The sequence below is a fragment of the Ciconia boyciana genome, chromosome 1 (genome assembly GCF_034638445.1).
Source record: "Ciconia boyciana chromosome 1, ASM3463844v1, whole genome shotgun sequence".
NCBI classification, from domain to species: domain Eukaryota; kingdom Metazoa; phylum Chordata; class Aves; order Ciconiiformes; family Ciconiidae; genus Ciconia; species Ciconia boyciana.
Window position 1 is genome coordinate 161024835 of NC_132934.1, and position 24786 is coordinate 161049620.

Here is a 24786-nt window from a genome sequence, read left to right on the forward strand (position 1 = left end):
TGCTTTTTTTTCATGAGTTAGCTTTTAATTCACTAGCTGCGGAAGCCTGCAACACTCCTGTAGGTAGGTGTGCAGGTTGAGGCTTGGTGTACTTTTTATGTTTTTCATATACCCATTCAGGTTAAAAGGGACTTCAGTAGGTCTGTAGTCAGGTCACCTCAGGCCTTCCCTTCTCCAGATGGAACAAGCTCTGTTCCCTCAATTTTTCCTGATACAACATGTGCTTCAGCCCTGTAACTACCTTGGTGGTCCTTCACTGAACTCACGTAAGTTAAGATCCTTCTTGTACTAGAAGGCCCAAATACTACACGTGGTATTACAGATGTGTCTAACAAGTGCCAGGTAAAGGGGAATAAAGATTTCCTTTGATATACTGGCTATGATCCTGTTGATACAGCCCAGTAAGCTCTTAGCCTTCATTGTTGCTAGGATGCCATGCTAACTCCTGTTGAAGCTACTGTCTACCTGGACCCCTAGCTGTTTTTCAGCAGAGCTGCTCCCAAGCTAGTCATTCCACAGCTGGTACCATTGCAGGAAGTGTGTCCATGCCAGGTGCAGAATTTTGCATTTGTCCTTGTTGAATTTAATTGATGTTTCTGTTGACCCATTCCTGTAGAATCTAGATTCTTCTGAAATGCAGCTCTGCCCTTGAGCATATGGACTGTACCCCATCCATGAACTTGATCAGGGTGCACTCCATCTCCTCTTTCAGGTCATTGACAAAGCAGTATTAAGTAGGACAGACCCTGGGAAACTCCTCTTGTAGCTGGTCTCCAAGTAGAGTACAAGCCATTAACCACCAACCTCTGAGCCCAATGATCTACCTACTTCTTTTGCACGTTTAGGTCTGCAATCTATTCACTTAGACTGTAATGTCCCAGTTTGGATACAATGACCATGTGGACATCTGCTATTCTCCCCTTATCCACAAATCTAGTGAGTTCATTGTAGAAGACAGGTTAGTCAAGCATGGTTTACCCTGGGTAAATCTATCCTGGCCATTCCTGGTCACACTCTTCTCCTTCACTTGCTGAAAAATGGCTTCCAAGAGGACTTGCTCCATGACTTTTCCAAGGTCTAAAGTGAGGCCTTCTAAAGTGAGGAGATATTCTTGCCCTTCTTTGAAGATGTGTGCAATGTCTACCTTCAGTCATCGCAAGGTCCCAATTATGGGAGACCCCGGATCACCATGGCTTAACAAAGGTGATAGTGAGTGGTCTTCTAGTGATATTGGCTAACTCTCTCAGCATCTCATCTGGTACTGTGGATTTGCATGACTGGAGGTGTCTCAGGAGATCCCTGACGTGATCCTCATCCACTGCTGATAATTCTCTTCCTTGAATCTAATCTCTAGACTCTTAAGGCCTGGGAACCATGGCAGTGAAGGATAAGGTATTGAAGGTATGGAGTAGTTCAGCCTTACCCAAGTCCACTATCTCTAAATCACAGTCCCCATTCAGCAAATGTCCCATGTTTTCCTTATTCAGGCTTTTAATGCTAATGTAGTGGTAGAAGCTGTTCTTGTTGCCATTGATGTCCATTACCAGTTTCAGCTGTAGCTGAGCTTTGGCTTTCCTGGCACTGTCCCTGCATACTTGAACAATGCTTCTATATTCCTCTTTGGTAGCTTGTTCTTGCATACACCTCATGTGCATGTGGGTTTTTTGGGTTTTTTGTTTGTGTGAGGTTGGTGGGTTTTTTGTTTTTTTGTTTTGTTTTGTTTTCTTCACTGGAGCTCAGTCATGAATGTCCTGTTTAGCCCAGCTGGGCTCCTGGTACATCTACCCTTGTGCCAAAATAAACGGTATGTTAGCTATTGCATTTGTGGCTATGAAGACATTATTAATTTCTTCCAGGCATTGAACTATAGCAGACATCAATAAGCAGAGGTGAGGAAGGTGCTTTTACAAGTAACAAGTAAACCTGCCTAACATTTATATTTTTGTAGATTAGGTTATTTTTTTCTGAAATATTTATTCAGTCGACTCTGCTGGCTTAGTAAAGTTGAGTATAATTAACACTTTTATCAAGGTGGTAGAACAAGATTTGGGACTAAGAGCTGGACAGCTGCATAGAACTTGTTTTTTCTGTCTTTGGCTTTTTCAGCCTTCGGGAGTGTCTTGGATAATAACGCTTCATAAATATTTCCATAGAAAAGGGAGTATGAGTTGTTGGTTTAGGGATCCTAAGAAAAGAGCAAAACTAGTCTAAAAGTGTTTCTGATTACACAATAAAGAACAGTGTAAAATGCTGCTCCCTGGTGAACTAGGAGTTCAGCGAGGAAAGAAGACCTTAATCGGCAGTGTTTCTGGTTCTGTTTTGCTGTCTCAAGCAAAAGAGATCTCAGGTGATGTGGTTGGCTCTTAAGTGAATTACAAGAAGGCCTGTAGAATGTCTTTGCTGTCTTATCTATGTTTGTTTCTGACTTAATGGAGTCCCTTACTGGGAGAGTTCTTTGAAAAATGAAAGTGCTTTGAGATTAGCATCTGTTTTTTGATTACTGTATTGAACAATGACAGTGAATATGAGAAACACTTGAACACCTCCTCAGCTGAAATTTTAAACATAAATACATTCTAATAAATAAGATCTTCAAGCTAAAGTTTCTCTTAAGCTGTCATATATTCAGTACATAAATGAACTGGATTATTTTATTACACAAAAAATACTTCTAAAGGCGAGCAGTTTGACTTTGCCGTGTCAGATGTGCTGGGATTTTGTGTGTGTGTATGTGTCTATATAATATCTATATATCTATATGGGGCTTAGTATAGATTTACAGTTAGTTACTATTAGAAATACTTTATGAAATAAAAGTGCATTGCAGTGGTTTAAGCACAAATGTTCAAATAAAATGTTCTTTAATTCCAATTCTATTGCAATTAACACTGAATATATAAATATTTCTGGAAAATATCATATTGTTTAATTGTAGCAGAAAAAATCCCTAGTGTATTACAATGCAGGTCTAATTTCCATGGATTCATTTAAGTTATCTTGTTTAAATATTATTGTATCCTTCTGTGTTCTGATATATTGAGAACAAATTGCTTAATTTGGACGTGTATGTTGGAAATGCAGTCTCTTCATTACACTTTTACTACACACTGCAAATTTTTCAGACCATTTTCATAGAGAATATCAATTAACCAAGATCACAGTTGTTAGCAGGCTTTGTACTCTATATTCATAATAGATACATGTGTAAGATAATGAAGACGGAACTTAAAACTGCAGTACAGGAATCTAAAATTTCTTAATCCATGTTTTGCTTGCAGTCCTTTCAAATTCCCCAAATAACCTGGGACTGAATGACAGACTAAAAAATAAATTCTACTTCTACCATACAACTAAATTCCTGAAAGGTAGAATGTGCATAACCTTTGTGCACTGTGTGTGTTTTTAGTGTCTGAATATAGATTTAAAATTTGAATTTGGAGCTATAAGATGCTGGTCCAGGTAAATTTAATAGGAACACTTTTGAATATTGGACAGTATTTTAAATATATTTTTTTAAATAGTGTATTTAGATTTCTCCAGCTTCTGTTGATCAAACATACATCACCATTGTCTGTTTAATAAATGCGTCATCATGCAGTGAATTGGGCTAGAGATATATGAATAACTATGATTATATATTATATCTATGAATATATATGAATTTGTCAATAATGTTGGAAACGTTTTAGTTCAGCCTTAAGGTGATTGATAAATTGATTTAAATAATACCATTCCTTACACAGAACTTGTACTTTACTTCCAGACCTTCACCTGGACTATTCTTTAACTGATGAGTTCTGTAAAAATCACTTCTTAGTGGGACTGCTTCTAAGGGAGGTGGGCAATGCATTACAAGAGTTCAGAGACGTGCGGCAGATTGCTATTAGTGTGCTCAAGAATTTGATGATAAAGCATTCTTTTGATGATAGATATGCTTCCAGGGTAAGTGTATTGCTATGCTAGTAGTACAATATAATAAAGATTAAGTGTGCATGCATACAGAAAGTTTTTTCTTTCACAAAAAAATTGCTAATTTGCAGCAATGCTATTTCTGTTCAGACTGTGATGAAAATATGTATGAAAATTGTATCAGAATCAATCTGTAAATACCATATTTTTACCAAATGAAAGCACAAAGCACCTTTTAACATAATTGCATGTGTTTATTACATTTTAGCACAGTGCAATCTAACTGCTGTTCTTAAAGTAATCAGGTTTTTACGAATGTTTTTAAAGCTCTTATTTTCATTAAACATTAGCTCTTAATATTTGGCAGCTGTCCTTCCATCATCTATTATTCGTAAAATGAGTATAAGAAAGCTACAAGTCATGGTAGTAAATTTTAAGTGATTTTTAGTTTTTCTGACTTTTTTTTTTAACATCAGCTGTGCTGTGGAGAAGCCATAAAATTTTAATAGAAGATATCATTAATTTATCAAGTTAACATAATATTAATTTACTTGGTTAGTCTTAGCTAAAATCACATTAATTTGGGGTTTTTTCTGCATTATATTGAAACAGTAAATAAAACTTACTGATCTTCTGTAAATTAGAATGAAATACAGTGATGATCACTGCTTTTGCCATTTATGAACTTAGGAATGTGGGCTCTGGCTTGGCAAATATTTATTAAATGTTCTTTTTTTGTAATGTAGGAGTGAATAGCTTAAAAAAATAATTGGTGATTAAAAATTAAATCTGTAATTTGTTAATGAACTGTTAAACTCTATTTAGAGCCATCAGGCAAGAATAGCCACTATGTATTTGCCACTCTTTGGACTGCTCATAGAAAACGTTCAGCGAATCAACGTTAAAGATGTGTCTCCATTTCCTGTTAACCCTTCCAGCAATGTGAGTGATCATTTCTATTTGGTATTCTGAATTATTTTTATCATAATTTATTGGTAACTTGTATATGAAATACCTCATGCTTCTGGCAAACAGAGTTTCATAAACTTCAGAATTCTGCAGGCTTGTTCTTGCTTTTTCTGAGCTTAGCAGCTTAGTTAACCCTTATGGTTTTAGCTGCAGTTTCTCTTGTCCAGCTTAGTTATGCCTAATGTGATAATTGACTAGTTTGTTCCTACATACAGGTTACAGCGTCCTTATTGATCTCTACTTGAACCTCTGAAGATTTTTGGAGAATGCTAGGCCACACAGATTGCCACAGTATCATTCTAATGCCATGTGATTATACTGCCATGTAACATCTTGCTTTTTCTGTATCTCTGGTGCATGTACCTATGTTTCAATACAAACTATAGACCACACAGGATTGGATCCACTGCATCTTTTTGAGTGTTCTAAGAAGAGCAGCCAAAGAAACTGAAGGAACAGTATATTTGAAATAAAAAATATCAGTTGTTTCTGCAATTTAATGGCCGCCTGTTTGTATCTATTAACCAGTTTTGATACAATTTCTGTGAGAGGAGTTTTCATTAAATTGTCTGTTTTTTACTCAAAAACTACACTTCACTTTAGTCTGCCTGCCAGTTTGTATAAACAGTTTGCCTCTGTTCTTGTAGATCCTGGCATTGGAGGCACTTGCACATACTTCATTTTTATGCAAGAGGATACTCCCCCAACATCTAACACATAGAGAATGTTATGCTTGCTAAAATCTCAACAGATTCAGTAGTTGCTGTTGCTGTTCAGCAGAAAAGATTGTATATTGGTGGTAGATTTTTTTAACCTTATTTTTCTATTCAGTCCAAAACTGAAATAAATGGACCACAAAAAAAAGGTTAATTTTCTACAAAGTAGAGAAGAATTTTTAACCTTAAAGGAGAGAGCTTTTGGAACAGCTGTAGTGTAAAAGGGCTATAGGAGAATTAATTCAAATGGAATTTGTGAAGGTGTATATTGATATATTATAGTTGCATGCAATTATTGAATCTAAGATTTAATTATTAACGTATCTTATTTTTGTCCGTATCTTGCTCTGTTCCATTTGGTATTAAGAAAGAAATTCACAATACCCTTCCAACAAGAGAAATGTTTGGGTGTTTGAAATAAAATTAATTTGTGTCTTTTGGAAATATCTGTTTTATAGTGTTTAAAATTCAATGGAATATTCACTTCTTTGATATTTCCTGAGGTATCTTAAGTTTTAGGCTATCCCAAGCTTGTGCAAATACCTGAACATCTCATTCCATGCTTTTGAGCATATTTAATAAAATTTAAGAAAGAAATATGTAACAAATAACTGCTCTAGAAGATAAATACTGCTCTAGAAGATAAAGTATGTCATATTCGCTAAGTCCATAATGTTGGAAAACAGTAATCACATTTTCCTCTCTTTTCCAAACAGAGTGCAAAGGATGATGCACTTAATTTGCCAACTGCAAGTCAGCTAGTAACACCACAAAAATCAGGAAACACATTGGATAACAATCTTCCTAAAGATCTATTTGGTGTTATCTCTGGCATTGGTAAGCACTCAAAAAATAAAATAATTAAAAAAAGAACCAGTTTCCTTTTTCATTTGTTACCAGAAATAATTGTTCTGTGTCCGACTTTGGTTGCTTTCTGCATATATACTTGAGTGTTACTGCTACTTTCATTAACAGAACCCTAATGCAATCAACTGTTCAGAATGGGTCAGAATTCACAGTCTGAAATCTTTCTTTTGGGATCTTTTTGGGTTTGCTTTTCTATTTGAAACTAAAGCTGTTTCCTGGAGAGCTATTTTTTCCCCCATCAAAGGTGATAGCTCTTGCCTTGCTGCAGAGAAACAGGAGACAAGACTAACCTCAGTCACTTATGGCAAGAGTGCCATAATCCACGATTTTGTACGTGATGTTAGAGACCACCTCTAAGTGGAGTGCTGCTTGTGCAGACCTGTGGGCATCTTCCTGTCTGTCGTCTTAATGTGTTTTTATATTTGTTGTTGTCTGCTGTAATTAGTTGTGTCACTTACTAGTCAATTAAAAAAAAAAAGAGATGAAAAATAGGGAAGGGGAGTTTTTTAAATATACATGCTGCTTCATGTAAGTTTGTATGTATTGCTACATATGTTTTTTTACGCACGCGTGTATGTAGTTGTACATAAGTCTGTGTGTATGTACATATATACTTTGCTGAAACTGTAGAATAAGTTTGTCTTCATTAAAAGTAACTAAATAGAATCAATTATTTGCCTTCTTAAAAAATATATACGTATATGGTGGGTTTAGAAGTCTGATTAAACTATGGAGTGACTTTTTTCAGTATATGTATTGTTCGAGACTTTTATATTGTTTTGGGTTTTTTTTTAGCTTCCCCATACACCACGTCAACTCCAAATATTAATAGCGTGAGGAACGCTGACTCAAGAGGCTCTCTTATAAGTACAGACTCGGGAAACAGTCTCCCAGAAAGACACAGTGACAAGAGCAATTCTCTTGACAAGGTAAAAAAACCAAACCGAAGTAAAAACCCCGAAGTGTATTCCTAAAATTGCATCTTAATTCTCATAGGAGTTAACTTCTCTAATCTCCATTGGGAATGGGATTTCTAGAATAACTGTAGAGTAGTATTTTACATAAGTTTTTCTTTTGCAAAATAATTATCATATGAACTCTCTTTGTATTGCGTTTACTAAGCTGCTTTGCAGAAAATACAGATTTTCAATGTGGAGACATAAGCAAGTAGTTGTTTCCTTTGCTAAAGAAGGGCAGTAGACGAAGTGTATTGAATTTTGCTTGAGAGAACTGAATTCTAGTTAGGACAGCTTCTTTGATTTTGTGGAGACCTTCACTCCATCCTGTTCTATACGCAAGACACATAGCATTATTAAAATGTTGAAAAAATAGTTGCTGTGCTTTCTCTAGGTGATTTCTTTTATATTAGTTTGACTTTTCTAAATAATTTCACTTTAAAGCTGTTACAAATTAGGAGCTCTGGCTGCAGTAACTATGAGGTATTCAGTCATGACTTTCTAGAGGTTGTGTTGATACTGATCACATTTCATTTTCTTAGATCTTGTTGTGCAAGTCACAACATGTTAACTTTTTCCCCTTGACTCTGACATGCCTTCGTGTGGCAGAGAGAGAAGCTTCTCAGAAGGCACTCTGCTCATGCTATGCGCCCTAATGGAGGAGAAGAAGAAAATTCTCACCCTGCAAAGAAAAACCGTGTTACTATGGATTTTTCACTTCTGACAATTCCAGCTTTGCCAGAGAAAATTTTGCATGCTGCTTTCTCTCTTCAGATACAAGAAGTATTTTGTTTTTGTGCTTGGTATAGTTAAGCTTCTGAGTGAAGTGTGTGATCAGTAATCTTGCCGCTTCTTTGCAACAGTTGAATCTCAAGCCAAATATGTACAACGTAACTATGTAAAATATCTTTAAATGCCAAAACTGGAATAGTTCATGTACATTATTTAATTTAAGCATAAAAATCCAATCACCTTAAATATCAGCAGAATTTGAGTCTTAGGGTCTTTAATATAAATAGAACTAAAAAATCTTCTTTGACGTTGACCAAGTAAATAAAGAAATATCTTGTGCATACACTGTTGCTAAATGGCAATGCTGTCATCTATTACTTAGCTGTCATGTTGTTAATTACTAATATGTAGTGTTTTTACCAAGTAAAGGGGTTTTCAAAGGAGTCAACATCCTTTGAAAATTCTACTCTGGTCTGCCAATTTAGGTAATCCAGGTTTTATGTTTTGCATGCTGTTAATATTTTCCCCGAATAATACTTAATCCTGGCTTCTTATTCGTTGCTTTCCAAACTTTCTTTCTAGTAGATCAGTTGTTCAGTGCACGTCATCTTTGAGTTTTTGCTCATTGCTTGATGTCATTACTGAAGAGCCATGTTTTTGTTGTAATTTTCTTTCAGAATAACCTGTAGAACTATACTTCTGGAATCAGAATTGGCTGGAAGTGTATCAGTTTCTATTTTAATATGTGCATACTTTATATGTTATTGACATGATTTTAAATTAAGCTTGTGAGCAGCTATAGTCCTAGTTTTATCCATGTACGTGTTCAACTATTTTAGAGGGGATATTATCTAGTGCTCTGGACAGTATCTGCAAGTCTAGGAAACTCAAATTCTGTTTCTGCTCTGCCTCCCGTTAATTGTCTGCTCTATTTCAGTACCCATAAAGCTGTATAGTAGCACCTCCTTGTTCACCAGAGATATTTCAAAGATAAACAGTTTGTGAGGTCCTTAGAATCTACGATAATCAGGCTTATAGAGGTGTCCATTTCCTCCTAAATCACAGTGACTTCTGGCTAGTATTAATCATAGTTTCACATTCAGTTTCACTGCGCATCCATTCAATGGCTAGTATGTGACAGATCTACACAGATTGTTTTAGGACAGCAGTTCTTTCCTTTTACATGGAACGTGATAAAGGGCTCAGCAGTCAATTGATGTGTATGCTGTGAAATGTTCCCTCATGGATTAGCGTGTCACCTGCTTTCAGTGAGGAGTGTTCCTGGAGGGGTTGTTATACCCTTGAGGTATTGGCAGTTCTCGTTTTGTTTGTGAAACCAAGTGCTTTTCTCCCTTGAGTCTATGCTTTTATTTTTATTTTTTTCTAATCTCAATATGAAGGATTTCTTCCAACACTGGTATGTGTCCTTAAAAAAGTCATGGAGCCAAGATTATCCAACTTCCTTGTAGAAACCAAAGAGTTGCACAGATCAATTGTACCAGACTGTTGACTTTACAGAAAACTTATTAAATGTCTGGTTCATTTTCCATTCACATAAGTGGCCTCGTATTGGAAGTGAGAATTAGGCACTAAAAAGGGCATAATTTATCCTTTAAACAAACATTTATGTAGTATACCTGTAAAAGCCTCAGACTGACGATTTTGTAACACTTGATTGTGTGGAAATTATTCTTTTACAGATAAGTCTTTGGCTAAAGTTCAATTTTTATATTCTCACAGTTTTATTTTTTCCTTTTTTTTGTGGTACACATTTTGAAAGATCAGTTATAGGGTTTTTTTTCTTTTTGGACAGACTTTAGTACTGAGCATTGTTGATTAACTTCTCACAAGTGTAGGAATTGTATAAACAAATGAAGTAGGGAGACAGTTTTTGTGGTTTAGTTTTTATTATTATTATTGGGTTTTTTTGGGGAGGGTAGTTTTTGTTTTTGAGGCAAGGGCAAGTTACTTATCAGTAGTTAATCTTCCAGAATGCATATTATTGCCATTCGTGTATGTTTTCCTTGAGGTTCTTACATCTTTAAACAGAAAGAATTTTGTAGAGACAGGTCTGTCTGCAGTTCAGCATAAAGTCTCTTTAAAAAGCAAAGGAGCATATATGTATCACCTAACACAGTAGCATTTATTTTTAAAGTATTTCATCTAAGCAGAAGGGGCATGCCTGATTTCTACAATGTTGGGTATCTGTGTATAATTAACTAGATTAATAATCACTGTTAGGTAACTTTTCCTCTTACTCCTCCCTCTGGAGGCGGCGGGGGGGGAGTCATACAAAGAAGGAAATAAAAATAAACAAAGGTAAAGAGGCTTAATTTGGTATACTTCATGTGTGTAATGTGTGTTTTGGTGACCTGTCTCTACATGAAACATTTTTGTCTCCATTCTGAGATCCTTTTTCTGTTGCAGGAATTAATAAGGCAATTTAAAACATTTTAATTTATTATTGGTTTAAGAACTCTTCAGCCAAAATATGTCTGTTTTCTTTTTAGAACCAACAGAGCAGCACTTTAGGAAGTTCTGTAGTTCGATATGACAAACTTGACCAAGCAGAGATCAAAAGTCTGCTCATGTGTTTCCTTCATATTTTAAGAAGTATGTCAGAAGGTAGGTAATTCCACCTCTTTTTCATAAATTCAAAATCTTGTGTTGGATTTATGGCTGTGATTTTAATACCTATTCAAAATCAGCAGAATATTTTAGGTGTAAGTACCATGTTGTGCTGCACTTCATAAATACGTGTGATTTGATCAAATTAAACTCTGACTGAAACCTTGTAAGCACTACTCATTATTCCTTCAAAGTGTGAGGCTAACTTAAAGGACTTGGTAAGAAGGCGAGTATTTGTGTGTGATTGTACAGTCTGGTTTGGAAAATGGAGGTCAAGAATAGTTCATTGATCAGTAAAAGTGTCTCGGGCTAGTCCATTCCTCTATTCTGCAGAACTTCCTGTATGACAGGGAACCAAATGATTGATCGCTGTGTATATTTCCATTTCTGGAATGGGAATATTAGTGCTTCTTCATTCTCCTGGGATGTTTGTGAGATGATGCATTGATGTTAACTCTTCTACTTAATATTTTTGTGTGTTTGCTGCCTTTGTCTTGTTTTTAATATTTTTCATTTTCCTAGATGCATTGTTTACATATTGGAACAAGGCTACAAAATCCGAACTCATGGACTTTTTCACGATTACAGAGTAAGATTTTTGTTGAGCTTGTCATAAAATCTCACGTTTTGCTATGCTGTTGAAAACCTAAGTGTGGATATAAGTGTGTATCTACATTTTTATTTATTTGTTTGAAAAAATAATGCCATCTTGGTCTGTTTACAAGTCCTTAACTTGATGTGCACAATTGCATGTCTGTCCAATTCCATGATAGTTTCTGGAATTAGGCTATACAGAAGTGATCTCAGGAAGTTCCTAAACAGCGAGTAGTGCTCAGAATATTGCTGTGCTCATGGAAGAAGAACCAACTGTCTTGTTACCTGTCTGCATTAAAGTGCATCTTGTAGCATGAACTGCTGAAATTATGGTTGCATATCAAAATTGATTGAATTGCATAACTTCAGAAACAAAGGTATACGATCCATCCTCCTAGCCATTCCTCTTGTGTCTTCTGCCATTCTATAAGGGAAAAGATAGGATGAATCCAGTATTTGTTATCAATGGCTACACTCCATCCCTATGCATACTTAGTGTGTTTATTGAGGAGAATTGACTGATACATTAATAAAAAGTGAAGAAGGTGCTGTTTGCTTGAAGTGGTGCGCCACAGAATGCTTTCTGCTTGCCTTGCTTGTTTCACTGGACTGCTTTTCTTTGTTTCGGTAGTAGAGGCTCCATCAATGTAATATCAGTCGTTAATTGTGTTATGGAATGCGCTACTCAAGGTCGATTTTAGGAATATATTGTAGATAGTGTTTTAACTCATTGTTTGAGTGCATCTGGCATGATATTGATTGTACCAGAGACAGAACTGAACAAATAAATGAGCCTACTTAGTAGACTCTCTGAAGCCTGAGGTGTAAACTGTACAGAATCAGTGGTGAATAGTATTTTGCCATTAGATACTTCTTATTTAAGGGTTGGATAGGGTTGGTTTGTGATCAAATCAGTAATCTCAAATTACTAATTATCAGAGAATATTTCCATCACAAGAGCAGTATATGGAATACAGAATAAAATTTCCATCTCATTAGTGCAGTGGATGATATCACAGTTCCTTAAACTAGAGCAGACCCTACTGGAGTAGACTAAAGTCTACCTCTTCCAATTCTAGTAGTATTTCACCAATGCAAATAACGTTTGTTTTGATGATGATTTTTATTAACACAGGTCATTACAGTAGTTTCTCATTACCTCAGTAAGACAGAGTTTCTGGTAGGTAGGTACTTGCCATGCAAATAACTTTTTCAGAAAAAACTTAGAATCTAAAAAAGATGAGAAGGTATCAGAAAGGGGAATTGAGGTTAGTCTGCAGAGTGACAAGTTTGGGGGAGGCAAACACTATTCTGACTCTGCAGTTTGGAGACAGCTAATCTACTTAAGGTCGGAGTACAAAGTGGAGCTGAGTTGAAGAGACTGTTTGCCAGTCTTCGCCCTCATTCACAACTGGCACATGGAAGAGAAAGCCTGAAAACTGGCTTTCAATTTGGATTTATGCTTTAAAGAAGAACTTTTAGAATATTCTTACCTGAGGGACAAGGGAAGTTGCATTAAGCGTTCTGAATTATCAGGATAATTACTTATGGTGGGAAGAGAGTCAAACAAAATCATTATTACAGCCTCCATTCAGATAATTTTTCTTGATCTGAAAGTGTGACTTCTAGTTTATTAGTCATCAGTGCTGTGTACTTACCAGTTGTGAAGACAAGCAGAGGCACCTGGCAAATTAGGTTATACTTTCAACTTTCTTGGTGAATCTGAACCAGTAGTATTATGATTCTTTAAAATATCACATCATATTGAAGTATAGATTTTTTTTTTTTAAAATGAAAAAGTTATTTTGGGGGATTTGTCTTTATCATCATCTTATTGTAAAAGCAGATTCCCTTTAGAAAATAGTTGTGTCAGAAACCCTGTTGTCATCCTGGAATCTGGAGACGTTAAAAAAAATACCAACAAAACAAAAACTCAACCTGCAACCAAGAGAGTTTAGGCCAAGGGGGAAAAAAAGCAAAATGTATTGCCCTTATTTTGAACCCTTATACACATTTTGCAAAATATTTTTATATATAATGTCTGGTTATCTCTCTGCTTCCATCCTTCATGTTACTTGTCCTGGATTGCTGTTCATTTGTAAATAACTGTAACTGTGGGCCTCACTTCAGATAATGAAATTTTGTCTGTGGTAGTTGAGGCTGAACATTTCTTCTCTATAAATATTGAAAATCTATACAAGATGAAGCACTTGAACTCACTGTTTACAGTTTTCTAAGGTGTTTTGTTTTTTCACCATTTGGCCCTTCTACCTCGTCACTGTTAGACTCACACTAGCTGTTTTGATTCAGAGTGTTGAGATAAGGCTGCCTCCAGAGCACACCTATGTGCCTTTTGCTATTAAACCCAATTTGCCCAAAACAACAACCATCTGTGACTGATTTCAGAAGAGCCATATTTACCTTTTCTTGGCTTGGGGACTGGAAGCGAATTTTAAGGGTGGGAGAAATAAAGAAGTTTTATGGTGTAAGAGTTTAAAGTTAAACAAAAATAATAGTTGAATAATTCCAATGTACATAAATCTAGAAGAGATTGTTTTAAGTGTTGCTTCTCTGACTTATGTGTTTTCTGCAGAGTATGCTTACATCAGTTCCAGTACATGGGAAAACGATACATAGCCAGGTACTGTGTGGAATTTAAAATTTGCTGTCTCGTTCACTAAGAATAATAGTGTGTACAATATGCCTTGAATCTCTATTACAAATAAATTGCATGAGTAGAAGAGTTATTGTGAAATGATACATAACAGTTTGAAGTAAGTGGTTACTATATTAACAAACCTGTATCCTGTCTGCAAGTCTGATATCTGTTTAAGAATGATGTGTGTGTGTTGTGCTTATTATCAGTTACTTTAAAACCCACCTCTTAAATGCTGTCTTTTACAGCACTTTTTTCCTTGAGATAGTGTCTTTGGGGAAGCAATTTTATGATTTAATTGTTTTATTTATTCACTTAGCCGTAAAACCATGTCTGTTGAAATGTTTTAGAAATTTTATATATAGTGTTTTTACTGAAAGGTGAGTAGTGAACATTCCAACGCTGCTGTTTTTCAATTTGAAGTCTGAAGTACCATTAGATACTTACACGTTCCCATTGAAGTCTGTTTAGGAGAAATCTGTGGAAGTCAGAAACATATACTAAATTATTTGAATATCTTTGCATTAATGTGGTTTTTAATGCACAGTAGTTTTTTAATAGAGTAGAATATAGCAACTTGTTTAAGCCTTACACTGTGGCTGAAATTGTAATACTGTTATAATTAAACTTGTGGAGTCGAAATACTGGCCCTCGAACTCAGAGAGAAAGTTGTTGCTGACTTTGGGTGGTAAAGCATTCTAACTAAAATGTTAGCTTTTTTGTTTTTAATTTAGATGTAATGGTATGTGAATCTCTTTCTACAAACAACAAACTTGACTATCTCCTTGGAGATTTTTCAGAAAAAATCTCATATCTCTTCACATACCCTAAAAAAATCAAAGGCCAAGATAAATCTGGCTTTCTTAAGGTTTTGATTGTAACCTTTGTGTTTAAATGTCCTTCAAACTCTGGATTTACAGGAGTCCATAATTTTCAGGCTTTTTATAAAAATTCTTTGAACTAATTTGTTTGACTAGTTTGTAGAGAAGACTGCCGCACTTCCTTTTTGTTTACTGATCACTTAGTCTGTGTACTGCATGTTAACACTAAAAACATTAAGCTATAGAAATCATCTGGTGTTCTGCAGAGATATTGGGTTTTCCCAGTAAATGTAGCTTTCTAGTCTTTCACCTTGTCATTACACTGAAGAATATCACAATCAATGCATGTACTCTTAAAATACACAAATGACAGAGAATGAAAGGGAACAGGGAATTCTGTAATTCAAGCACTGGTTTTCATTTTTCATCAGCTCTGGTGGTGGTACACAATAGGAAGTTAGCCTGTACTGATTGCTAACACAGATCACTTTTCTGTTTTCTTCACTTGATTGCTGCAAGTTTAACAAAGTATATGGCTCTTCTCCCTTCCTGCTTGGGTAAGATGTACACGATAATACCTCAGTTAATTCCTGCTCTCCTGTTGCATGTATGCTTTCTAATTTTACCACTGTGTGTCCTTCTGACTTTTTTCTAAAAGTTTTACAATCAAAATAGAGGATTTGGTTTTGGGTTCTGAATATTTTCAGAATATTTATGTTCTCAAATATGTATGTTTTCAAAAGCTCTGAAGTAAATTTAGCACTTCAAGAGCGACTGCTTGTGTGCTTTTGCTTTCATGCTTAGAGGTTTTAAGAAAGAGTTTGCTGTGATGCTTTTTCTAAGCTACCTATTTTTGTTTTCTAAATAAAACAGTAAATAGGTTGCATTATAATTCTTTCTGTAAAACTTCTTTTGCTTAACTAACACTTCCTGTCTTGCTGCAGTTTGACATGTCTAACTTTTGCTTCTATCCCATTTCACCCATCTTGCAGGAACCAGGAGGGGTTGGGATCCATAGTTCATGATCGAAAATCTCAGACATTGCCTGTTTCCCGTAACAGAACAGGAATGATGCATGCCAGATTGCAGCAGCTGAGCAGCTTGGATAACTCTCTCACTTTTAACCACAGTAAGTCTCATGACCTGGTAACATTCGTCATCCTCAACCAGTACCACAACACCAGAGATGGGTCCCAGAGCCCCACCAGTGCATTTCAATGACTTTTATTGTTCTAGGTCAAACTAATAGCTGGAATCAGTCAATGGTCTGTTCCCTGCTTTATGATAGAACAATCAATGCCGGCTGATGCCATAACATGGAGCATAGTTAACTACAGCATATTTTAAAATTGGATTTTACTTTTTTTAATTATATGCACTTCAACTTTGTGCTGCACATAGTTACAAAATTTACCTTTTTTTCTATTTGCTTTCTTAAGCTTCTTTTCCCCACTTGGTCTTATAAATCATTAGTCTAAAAGTAAAAATATGAACTCTGACCATATCTCCATGTTTTGACATCTCCTAACGAGAAATAAGTTTTTTAGAATTTCTACAGAGATTGTGAAGCCCATGATTTGGTTTGTCTGGAAGTGAAAAAGCGTCCAATAATAAAGTGATTTTTCTGTTTTCAGTGTGAGAAAGATATCAAGTATTCTTGGAATTTCTGTAGACAATGGTAAGATTTAATCAGGTTGAAGTCAGCTTGTATAAGACTGCTGTATTGAAAACTAAATCTGCTTGTGGCCTCTCTTTTTAAACATGCTGCTCTTAAATTGCAAAATATACTGTATGTAAAGTATTCTGAAGCACCATTTTTCAATTTTCAGCTTCAAAAAACAATGAAACAGATTGACTAATCCAGTAAAATACAGCACTGGTACTGAAAAGAATTGTGTGCAGTAAAGCAATTATTTGAGTTAACTGTATGTTCACTGTGTTCATCCTTTTATTTCCCAAAGCATAACTAACTGTCCCTTAAAATCTTTTAGCTCGTTATCTGTAATATAAAGCAACAGTTAGCCTAATTGCACAAGACTTACCACATAGTCTAGTGGAAAACTGCAAAAAAATTCCAACAAACCTCTCTGTTTGTAAATGTATTCTCATGCCTGTTTAAATATAAGAAATGCAATTTTTTAATTGTAAAAATGTCAGAAAACTATATAGCTGTGCAAATTACTTTTTTTTTTCTTTAATCAGTCTGCTACTGCTGTGTCATAGTAATTTCTAGATATTTTTGGTACACAAAAGAAAGCTTTTACATTATGCGACTACACATTCAGTATGGTAAAATACTTTGTAGATTTTAAAGTACTTTTATATTTGTACTTGTAAAATACTTCGTACTTCTAAAAAAAATCTCTGGGAAATAAGTAACATGGCTGTTTCTGGGCCCTGTGCAAAGAGATTTCATACTTCCAGAACTTGGCAAAGTTTACTGATTTATTTTTTTTTTAGGAAACAGTGAGCTGAAAGATTTTAATAAATGCATGCTTATGAAAAAAAAAAAAACAAAAAACTTTCTGTTCTTTTCCATCTGAAGGAAATTATGAAGGAAAGTGTCTCATTCAGATAACTTTGTGTAAAGTGATAATAGTTTTTTTTAATGTTGGACATTTAATGAATATCAGGACATTACGCTTGAATTGACTAAGGTTTTACGAAGTCAAAATATGTTGCTGTAAAAGCTGTGTCAAATATGAATTTGATTTCTATATCTTTGGTCTTGTTGTTGTCTAACTTTTAGTTTTGTTTAGTTGTCAGTCTGCCTGTATTGTGTATCCAAAGTAGTTGTCAGAACTTGAATAAATCTTGTAGGTATCCTGTATGGGATACATACAGGAAGGATGTATCTGGTGGAAATAGTTGCTTTACTTGTTTCTAAAATAATGATTCTTTGGCAAGATAGTTGTCTATAAATGTAAATTATAAACTTAATTTCTCCCTTTCTAATCATTTAAGCAAGGAATAGAACTGAAGTAATGGTGGCAGTGATATTTCACATCTCTGAGGAATTTCAGTATAGTTTTGTGCTTAAGTATGAAAGAAATTAGGCCCTTTGTTCAAATTTCTAAAGCGTCTCAAACTACAAGAATGTAGATTTATATGTGTATTGTTGGGGCTGGAGGAGAGGAGGATGCTCAGTAGAATAGTGACATGCAAAGGTACTGAAATACGAGAGAGACACCCTTATCTGTAATAGCAGTATACGATCATTGTCAAGCTTATAGTCATTAGAGATTATCCCATTTTCAGTGTTCTTAGATGGTTTTAAATCCAGTTACTCTGCAGTAATGTGAATGTATGGGTGCATGTTCATGTGTGTGTCCAGGCAGATGTCCATATTATATGTGGTAATTGTAGTTCCATAGTTTCTTTTTAAGTTACATGTGAAAAATAGAATCCACTATGTTAGTTATACATGAAAAATACAATATTAGCTTCTCTAAAATAACAGCAAATTGAAACAAGGATAGTTTTTAGCATGTATATGGGAAAAGCACTGCTAAATCAGTCTTTTAACTCAACCAAATTGAGTGTTGCTTTAAGTTTACATCCTGCCCAAAACTTCTGTCTCTAGAAATAATGTGGAGTAATCAATCAATGACCTATTTATTTGTTTGTTCTAAATTATTTATGTGAAGAACAAAATCTGAACTGTTTGTAATCCTGTCCATTGACTACAGTTTTTCCTTAGTATTTATAATAAACCTTGCACCTTTCTTATCTGGAAGAGCAAACAAATTATTTGTTTAAAGAATATTTCCCCTGTCCTCAATGCAGTTCTCAGAATAGTTGTCATCTCTTGGTATCTTCAACATTACTGAAACCACAGGCTAACTGGAGGATTTCTGGTCACCCAAAGGTGATTGCTATGAAAAAGGATTTTTCTTTGAACCTTTAAGGAAAGAACACTTCTACTAAAAGAAAAATATTTGACAAATGGCTGTTGTGTTAAAACTTGCTTCCAAATGCCAGCTGTTCCTTTCCATCATTACAGAGGTGAAGGATGTAGTTGGATTGAAACCACAAAGAAAATACATGGGAGGAGGAAGAGGTGGAGGCAGAGAGAATGCAAAAGATGATAGGAAAGAGGTGTATACTTCCTAACAGAAAGAATGTTTAAATCCAAAGAAACTGGTGGTTATGGGTATGCATGTGTAGTTCAGCCAGGGAAGCAAGAAGATGCAGAAAGAAGTGACTAGGTGACATTATAAAAGACTATGTCATTTCTTCTGTTCTTTTCTTGGACTCAACAAGTTTGTCATGCTTGTCATTGATTTAGTGATGCTAAGTTGATTGTAAATCTAACATATAAACATGATCCAGACCAAATTTTTATAAAGCAACCAGGGCACATTTGTCAATCTGGTTCTTAAAGATCAGTGTTAGGGAACATAAACAAAATATTATAACCAGTGCTGAAGCATGATATGTTTTTAAAATTATTTAAATACAGTATGGAGTTAGAAGCGATAAAATACTTATAAGTACTTAAAATACTATAAGTACATGATTGTATTCTTTCAACTCTTAGTGTTTTGTATGTTTAAGATGATTGACTTATGATTGAATTTGAGATCATTGTAACATAGCTAAATCACCAATACATATTTTCAGCTGTAACTCCATCCTCCTGCAGTACTTATTTTAATAATATATATGTGCATATATATAACTGTGTACATTTATATATATATACACACATGTGTGTATACATACATACACATATATATGAAACATCAGACATTTATTGTTTTAACTGCTGTTTAATGCTTCTATTGTTGACATTTGTACTTAATATATTTTATGATCTTGTGCAAATTATGTTAGAATAATTATATGTGCATATGCTTTTAAATATTTTTCAAATATGAATTATTTTTCTGTATTGAATACTAACTTCTGTCAGGCTTTTTACTTCTTAATCTTTTCCTAGTTCAGCAAGTCTTTTGGAAATAAGAAACATTTAAATGAGTGTATCCAGCACTTACACTTCATTTGGAATTTCTGTAGGCTATGGCCATTCAGATGCAGATGTTCTTCACCAGTCTTTACTTGAAGCAAATATTGCCACTGAAGTTTGCCTTACAATTCTGGATACTCTATCATTATTCACAATGGCTTTTAAGGTTTGTTCTTCACTTGGTGTTAACATCTCCCATAATTATCTTTAGAGAAAATATTTTTAAAAATATTTTTTAGATTATATTTATATTTTATAGTCTAGTAATATAGCATTGTATTTTTAGTATTTCTAGCATCATATTTCATTATTGTGTCATGTTAAAGCTGACAACCTCTTGCAGCAAAATGCTTTGGCTTCAGTTACACATTGCATAGTCTCCTTACTGATCAGCAGCAATCTGTGGGAAAAGTTCCTTCCTCATCCTAACTTCCTAAAAATATTTCTAGAAACTTTAGTGTCTACCTAATGTTAGTGGTAAAACTTTTAAAGGCAATGTGGGGTGAAAGATCTATTGTATGGCAAAACCATAATTCATAATTGGACACTATCAGACTTTTATATTGAACTTGGCTTCTTATATTGTCACTCATTAATTAACAGTAATTTGTGTGTGTTCCTTTTCTGTAACTTTATTTCAGTTTGTCCACTAATAAGACGACTTCTTAGTTTTATCAGTTACTGTAGCTCTTCTGTGGAATCTTTTTTGTAGCACGCCCACTTGCATATCCTTCCTGTCTGTTTTTTTTGAGCTTTTCCAAACATTAAAGGTGAAGCTATAAAAAGGAGAGATGATAGCTCTAGCTTGTTTCTCCCCTAATTAGAACAGTGTATCCAGATCCTTGCTTGAAGATTCAATTTAGTGTCTTATCTTTAATCCAGTTATGAAAACATTAGCTTATTTATAATAATATTTCTTTTATTAGTAATTTAATTAGATAGAGTTTAGAACGAGTTCTGTCCACAGACTTCATTACAGAATTGAAAATTAAGATACCTAGTTTTAAAGATTTAAAGAAGAATGAACACTAATCTTTTAGTTATCAGCTGCCCATCGTGCTTGGAATGACAGTCCTTTAAGGTTATCTGTATGCAGTATGTTGAGAAAGTAGGTAAGAGTATAGCAGAATAGTCTACAAGATCCAAACAAAACAGGTAGGAGAATCAGGAGCTTCTATTCAATCAACTGCACTAAAATACATAGAATCATAGGATGGTTTGGGTTGCAAGGGACCTTGAAAGGTCATCTAGTCCAAACCCCTGTCATGGGCAGGGCCATTTTCACTAGATCAGGTTGCTCAAAGCCCTGTCCATCCAACCTGACCTTGAAAACTTCCAATGGTGGTGCATCCACAACCCTGTTCCTGTGTCTCACCACCCGCATTGTAAAAAAAATTCCTCCTTATGTCCAATCTGAAACTACCCTCTTTCAGTTTAAAACTGTTGCCCCTTGTCCTGTTGCTACAGGCCTTAGTAAAAAGTGTCTCCATCTTTTGTGTAAGTACCCTTTATATATTGAAAGGCCACAATGAGGTCTCCCCGGAGCCTTCTCTTCTCCAAGCTGAACAACCCCAACTCTCTCAGCCTTTCTTCACAGGAGAGGTGTTCCAGCCCTCTGTCCATTTTCGTAGCTCTCCTGTGGACCTGCTCTAACATGTTCATGGCCTTCATGTACTGGGGGCCACAGAGCTGGATGCAGTATACCAGGTGGGGTCTCACGAGAGCGGAGTGGAGGAGGAGAATCACCTCCCTCGAGCTGCTGACCATGCTTCTTTTTATGCAATCCAGGATACAATTAGCTTTCTGGGCTGCAAGCACACATTGCTGGCTCACATCCAATTTTTCATTCACCAGTATCCCCAAGTCCTTCTCCACAGGGCTGCTCTCAATCCATTTATCCCCCAGTCTATATTGACACTGGAGATTGCCCCAGCCCAGGTACAGGACCTTGCACTTGGCCTTTTTGAACTTCATGAGGTTCACATGGGCCCAGTTCTCAAGCCTGTCAAGGTCCCTCTGGATGGCATGCTACAGGGAAGCCTCTAGCAAATCAACTGCACCACTCAGCTTGGTATCGTTTGCAAACTTGCTGAGGGTGCACTCGACTGTCTATGTCATTGATGAAAATATTAAATAGTACTGGTCCCAATATGGGCCCTTGAGGGACGCCACTCGTTACTGGTTTCCACTTGGACATTGAGCCATTGAGTGTAACTCTTTGGATGCAGCCATCTAGCCAACTCCTTATCCTTCTAACAGACCATCCGTCACACTCATATGTTTCTAATTTAGTGGCAAGAATGTTGTGGGGAACCATATCAAAGGCCTTACAGAAGTCCAGATAGACGACATCCATAGCTCTTCCCTTGTCCACTGATGCAGTCACTCCATCATAGAAGGCCACTAGATTAGTAATACCAATCTGCTTCTTTTGGGAATAATTAGCATATTATATAGAAGGCCAGACAACTTTTTTTCCTCAGGATCATCTTTCACTAGTGGGAATCCAGATCTCTGTTACCTATTACAGTAGGAAATCACAAATTATGTCTGCTTCTTGGTAGAATTTTAACTGATCGTGTGTGAATTCCTGTTACTTTAGGTGGTTTTAGTGAACTACCCACCTCTGATGTTGGGACATCTGAAGAAAGGATATTATATAAATTTCCTCATAAGGATAGGCGTTTGTAAGACAATGTTTCATTATTTTGCTGTAAATCTGAAGCTAGTGAGCCTTACTGTCTTTTAGAACTTGCAGTTAGGTGTTTAGGTTTGGGTCATCTGTGAAGATCTGTATATTGTTCCAAGAGATAAAACTTTTTCCTATGACCAAATAGGCTGACTGGCTTATATCCAACCATTTATGTCTAGCTTCCTGTAAAATGGCCGGCCTGTGGCTTCACTTCTTTGCTTCTCCTGAAAGCATTTATATCTATTCATCCACAAAGCTTGAAGCCACAGTGAGTTCTTCTGGTCTGCAAGTCACATTATTAGAATGGCTTTTAATGAAGGACTGCCTCCTTCAATTTTTTAATATTGAGGAACACCCAAAATGCTTAGGGCTATGCTGAAATTCTTTAGCCTGAAGAATTTCTTCTGTGTCTCCATGAATAGAAAAAGAGACATCTGCAGTTAGACATCTCTTCCATGTTTGAGAGAGCTTAAGGCTTGCTACAAGAGCCCAGGTCTATACTGGGCCTCAAGAATCTTTTTAAAAAATTTGTTAAACGAGATTCTTTGAGTTAATATTACCTTAAAACGTACTTGACATAGTAATGGGGCTTCCTTGCAGCATACCATTTGGATGCCCGTATATAGTAATGACAGGGAAGAGTGGAGTGTGCAGAGGTGAGTTGCAGAAGGTGCAAGACCTAGTAGAATTGTGTTGGAGGGCCAGTGGAGTCAGAGGGAGCAATACTGAACATGGTCCTCTCAGTTCTGGACTCCCTGGACTGGATTGAGCAGTCCCTGAATTGATTAACCTATTTTGGTGTTTTGTAAGAGGAGAGACCACGTTGTTTCATCCTAGAGTCCCATAGGAACCTAGTGCATATGCTCAGTGGACAAAGGGAGAAAACAGGTCCCCAGAGCAAAACAGAAGCAATATGAACTGTTAAAAGTAGATGCACAGCCAGTACCTGTGCTAGACAAATTGGGGGATACCAGATTTTTAAAAAAAGTTGGGATGGAAAGCAGCTGTTGGTGATACAGAAATCAAGAGTAACCCTGTGTATTGCATGCCGCAGAATGAGCTTTGGAATACTGATGCAGGTGAAACTCTGAAAAGTAACTAATATCTTTGTCCTTAAGAGCCTTTTCAGTTTCAGTTCTAGGACAGTAATGAAAGATGGTGAGTGGGTGGGGGTTAGGTTTGGGGGGAGTTTTTTTGAGAGCATTGTAGTAGGAGGTACTGCTATGACAAAATTCCACTGTCTGAGCTGCTAAAGCCAGTGTAACCAAAATGTGTTAATACTTGAAGTGCACCTCTCAAAGAACTGTTAATAGTAATTGATTTAATTAACAGCTGTTAAAAACAATTGTGTTCTAGAAGTCTGTTCAGAAGCCAACACTTTCTTTATAAGCAAGATTAATGAAGTGTTAGAAATATCAAATTAAAATTCAGATATGTTTGTATTATTAAACGTCTTTGTAATACTGTGCAGATGATATATATATATTTTTTAATTTCCTGCTTTTGGATGATCTGTGTATGTTCTTAGAATAGTATAAATGTATCACTGTACAAAACTCTTAAATTCTCACTGTCGATTTAAAGAATCAACTACTGACTGATCATGGGCATAATCCACTGATGAAGAAAGTATTTGATGTATACCTCTGCTTCCTTCAAAAGAATCAGTCTGAAACAGCATTGAAAAATGTCTTCATTGCTTTAAGGGCACTTATTTTTAAGGTAAGAAGTTTAAAAATAATTAATCTTCAAGTACTTATCCAGTTCTTTAGTTAACAATATACTATGTAAAAATTTAAGAACTAAAATCCCAAATTAAAATTGGTGAATAAGGACTGAGCTGATCCCAACAGTGTGGAATACTTGTCCCTTGAATTGCTGTAAAAATCGTTTTGTGTCATGAACTACTATAACTGTCTATTTTTTCCACCGTTTGGGAATATTAATATATTTGCATTTTTCTTGACCTGCTTATTTTATCAAGAACTGAAGCTTTTAATTAATAACTTTCTTTTCTACTTTTTCCCCAGTTTCCCTCTACATTTTATGAAGGTAGAGCTGATATGTGTTCTGCACTGTGCTATGAAATCCTGAAGTATTGTAATTCCAAACTGAGTTCAATTCGTACTGAAGCTTCACAGTTGCTGTACTTCTTAATGAGAAATAATTTTGATTACACAGGGAAGAAGTCTTTTGTTAGGACACATCTGCAAGTTAGTATACTTTATTTTTTGTTTTTTTAAATATTGTATTTGTAGGTGCACAGTTGCACACCAG

The 24786-nt window shown here is 35.6% G+C and overlaps 1 protein-coding gene across 2 annotated transcripts in view; it reads left to right on the top strand.

Annotated features, from left to right (window-relative positions):
* Positions 1-24786, top strand: part of DOCK9 (dedicator of cytokinesis 9) — a 136185-nt gene that overhangs the window by 89501 nt on the left and 21898 nt on the right. Inside the window, exons 31-41 of one of the 2 annotated variants that reach the window (XM_072849945.1) lie at positions 3764-3942; positions 4735-4851; positions 6311-6431; positions 7257-7390; positions 10660-10774; positions 11300-11366; positions 13965-14012; positions 15841-15977; positions 19868-19983; positions 24094-24231; positions 24540-24722. In XM_072849945.1, coding sequence (XP_072706046.1) covers positions 3764-3942; positions 4735-4851; positions 6311-6431; positions 7257-7390; positions 10660-10774; positions 11300-11366; positions 13965-14012; positions 15841-15977; positions 19868-19983; positions 24094-24231; positions 24540-24722 — 1355 coding nt within the window. Of the gene's footprint in view, positions 1-3763; positions 3943-4734; positions 4852-6310; positions 6432-7256; positions 7391-10659; positions 10775-11299; positions 11367-13964; positions 14013-15840; positions 15978-16482; positions 16527-19867; positions 19984-24093; positions 24232-24539; positions 24723-24786 lie in introns of both variants that reach the window. The other variant, XM_072849946.1, reaches the window with a different exon arrangement.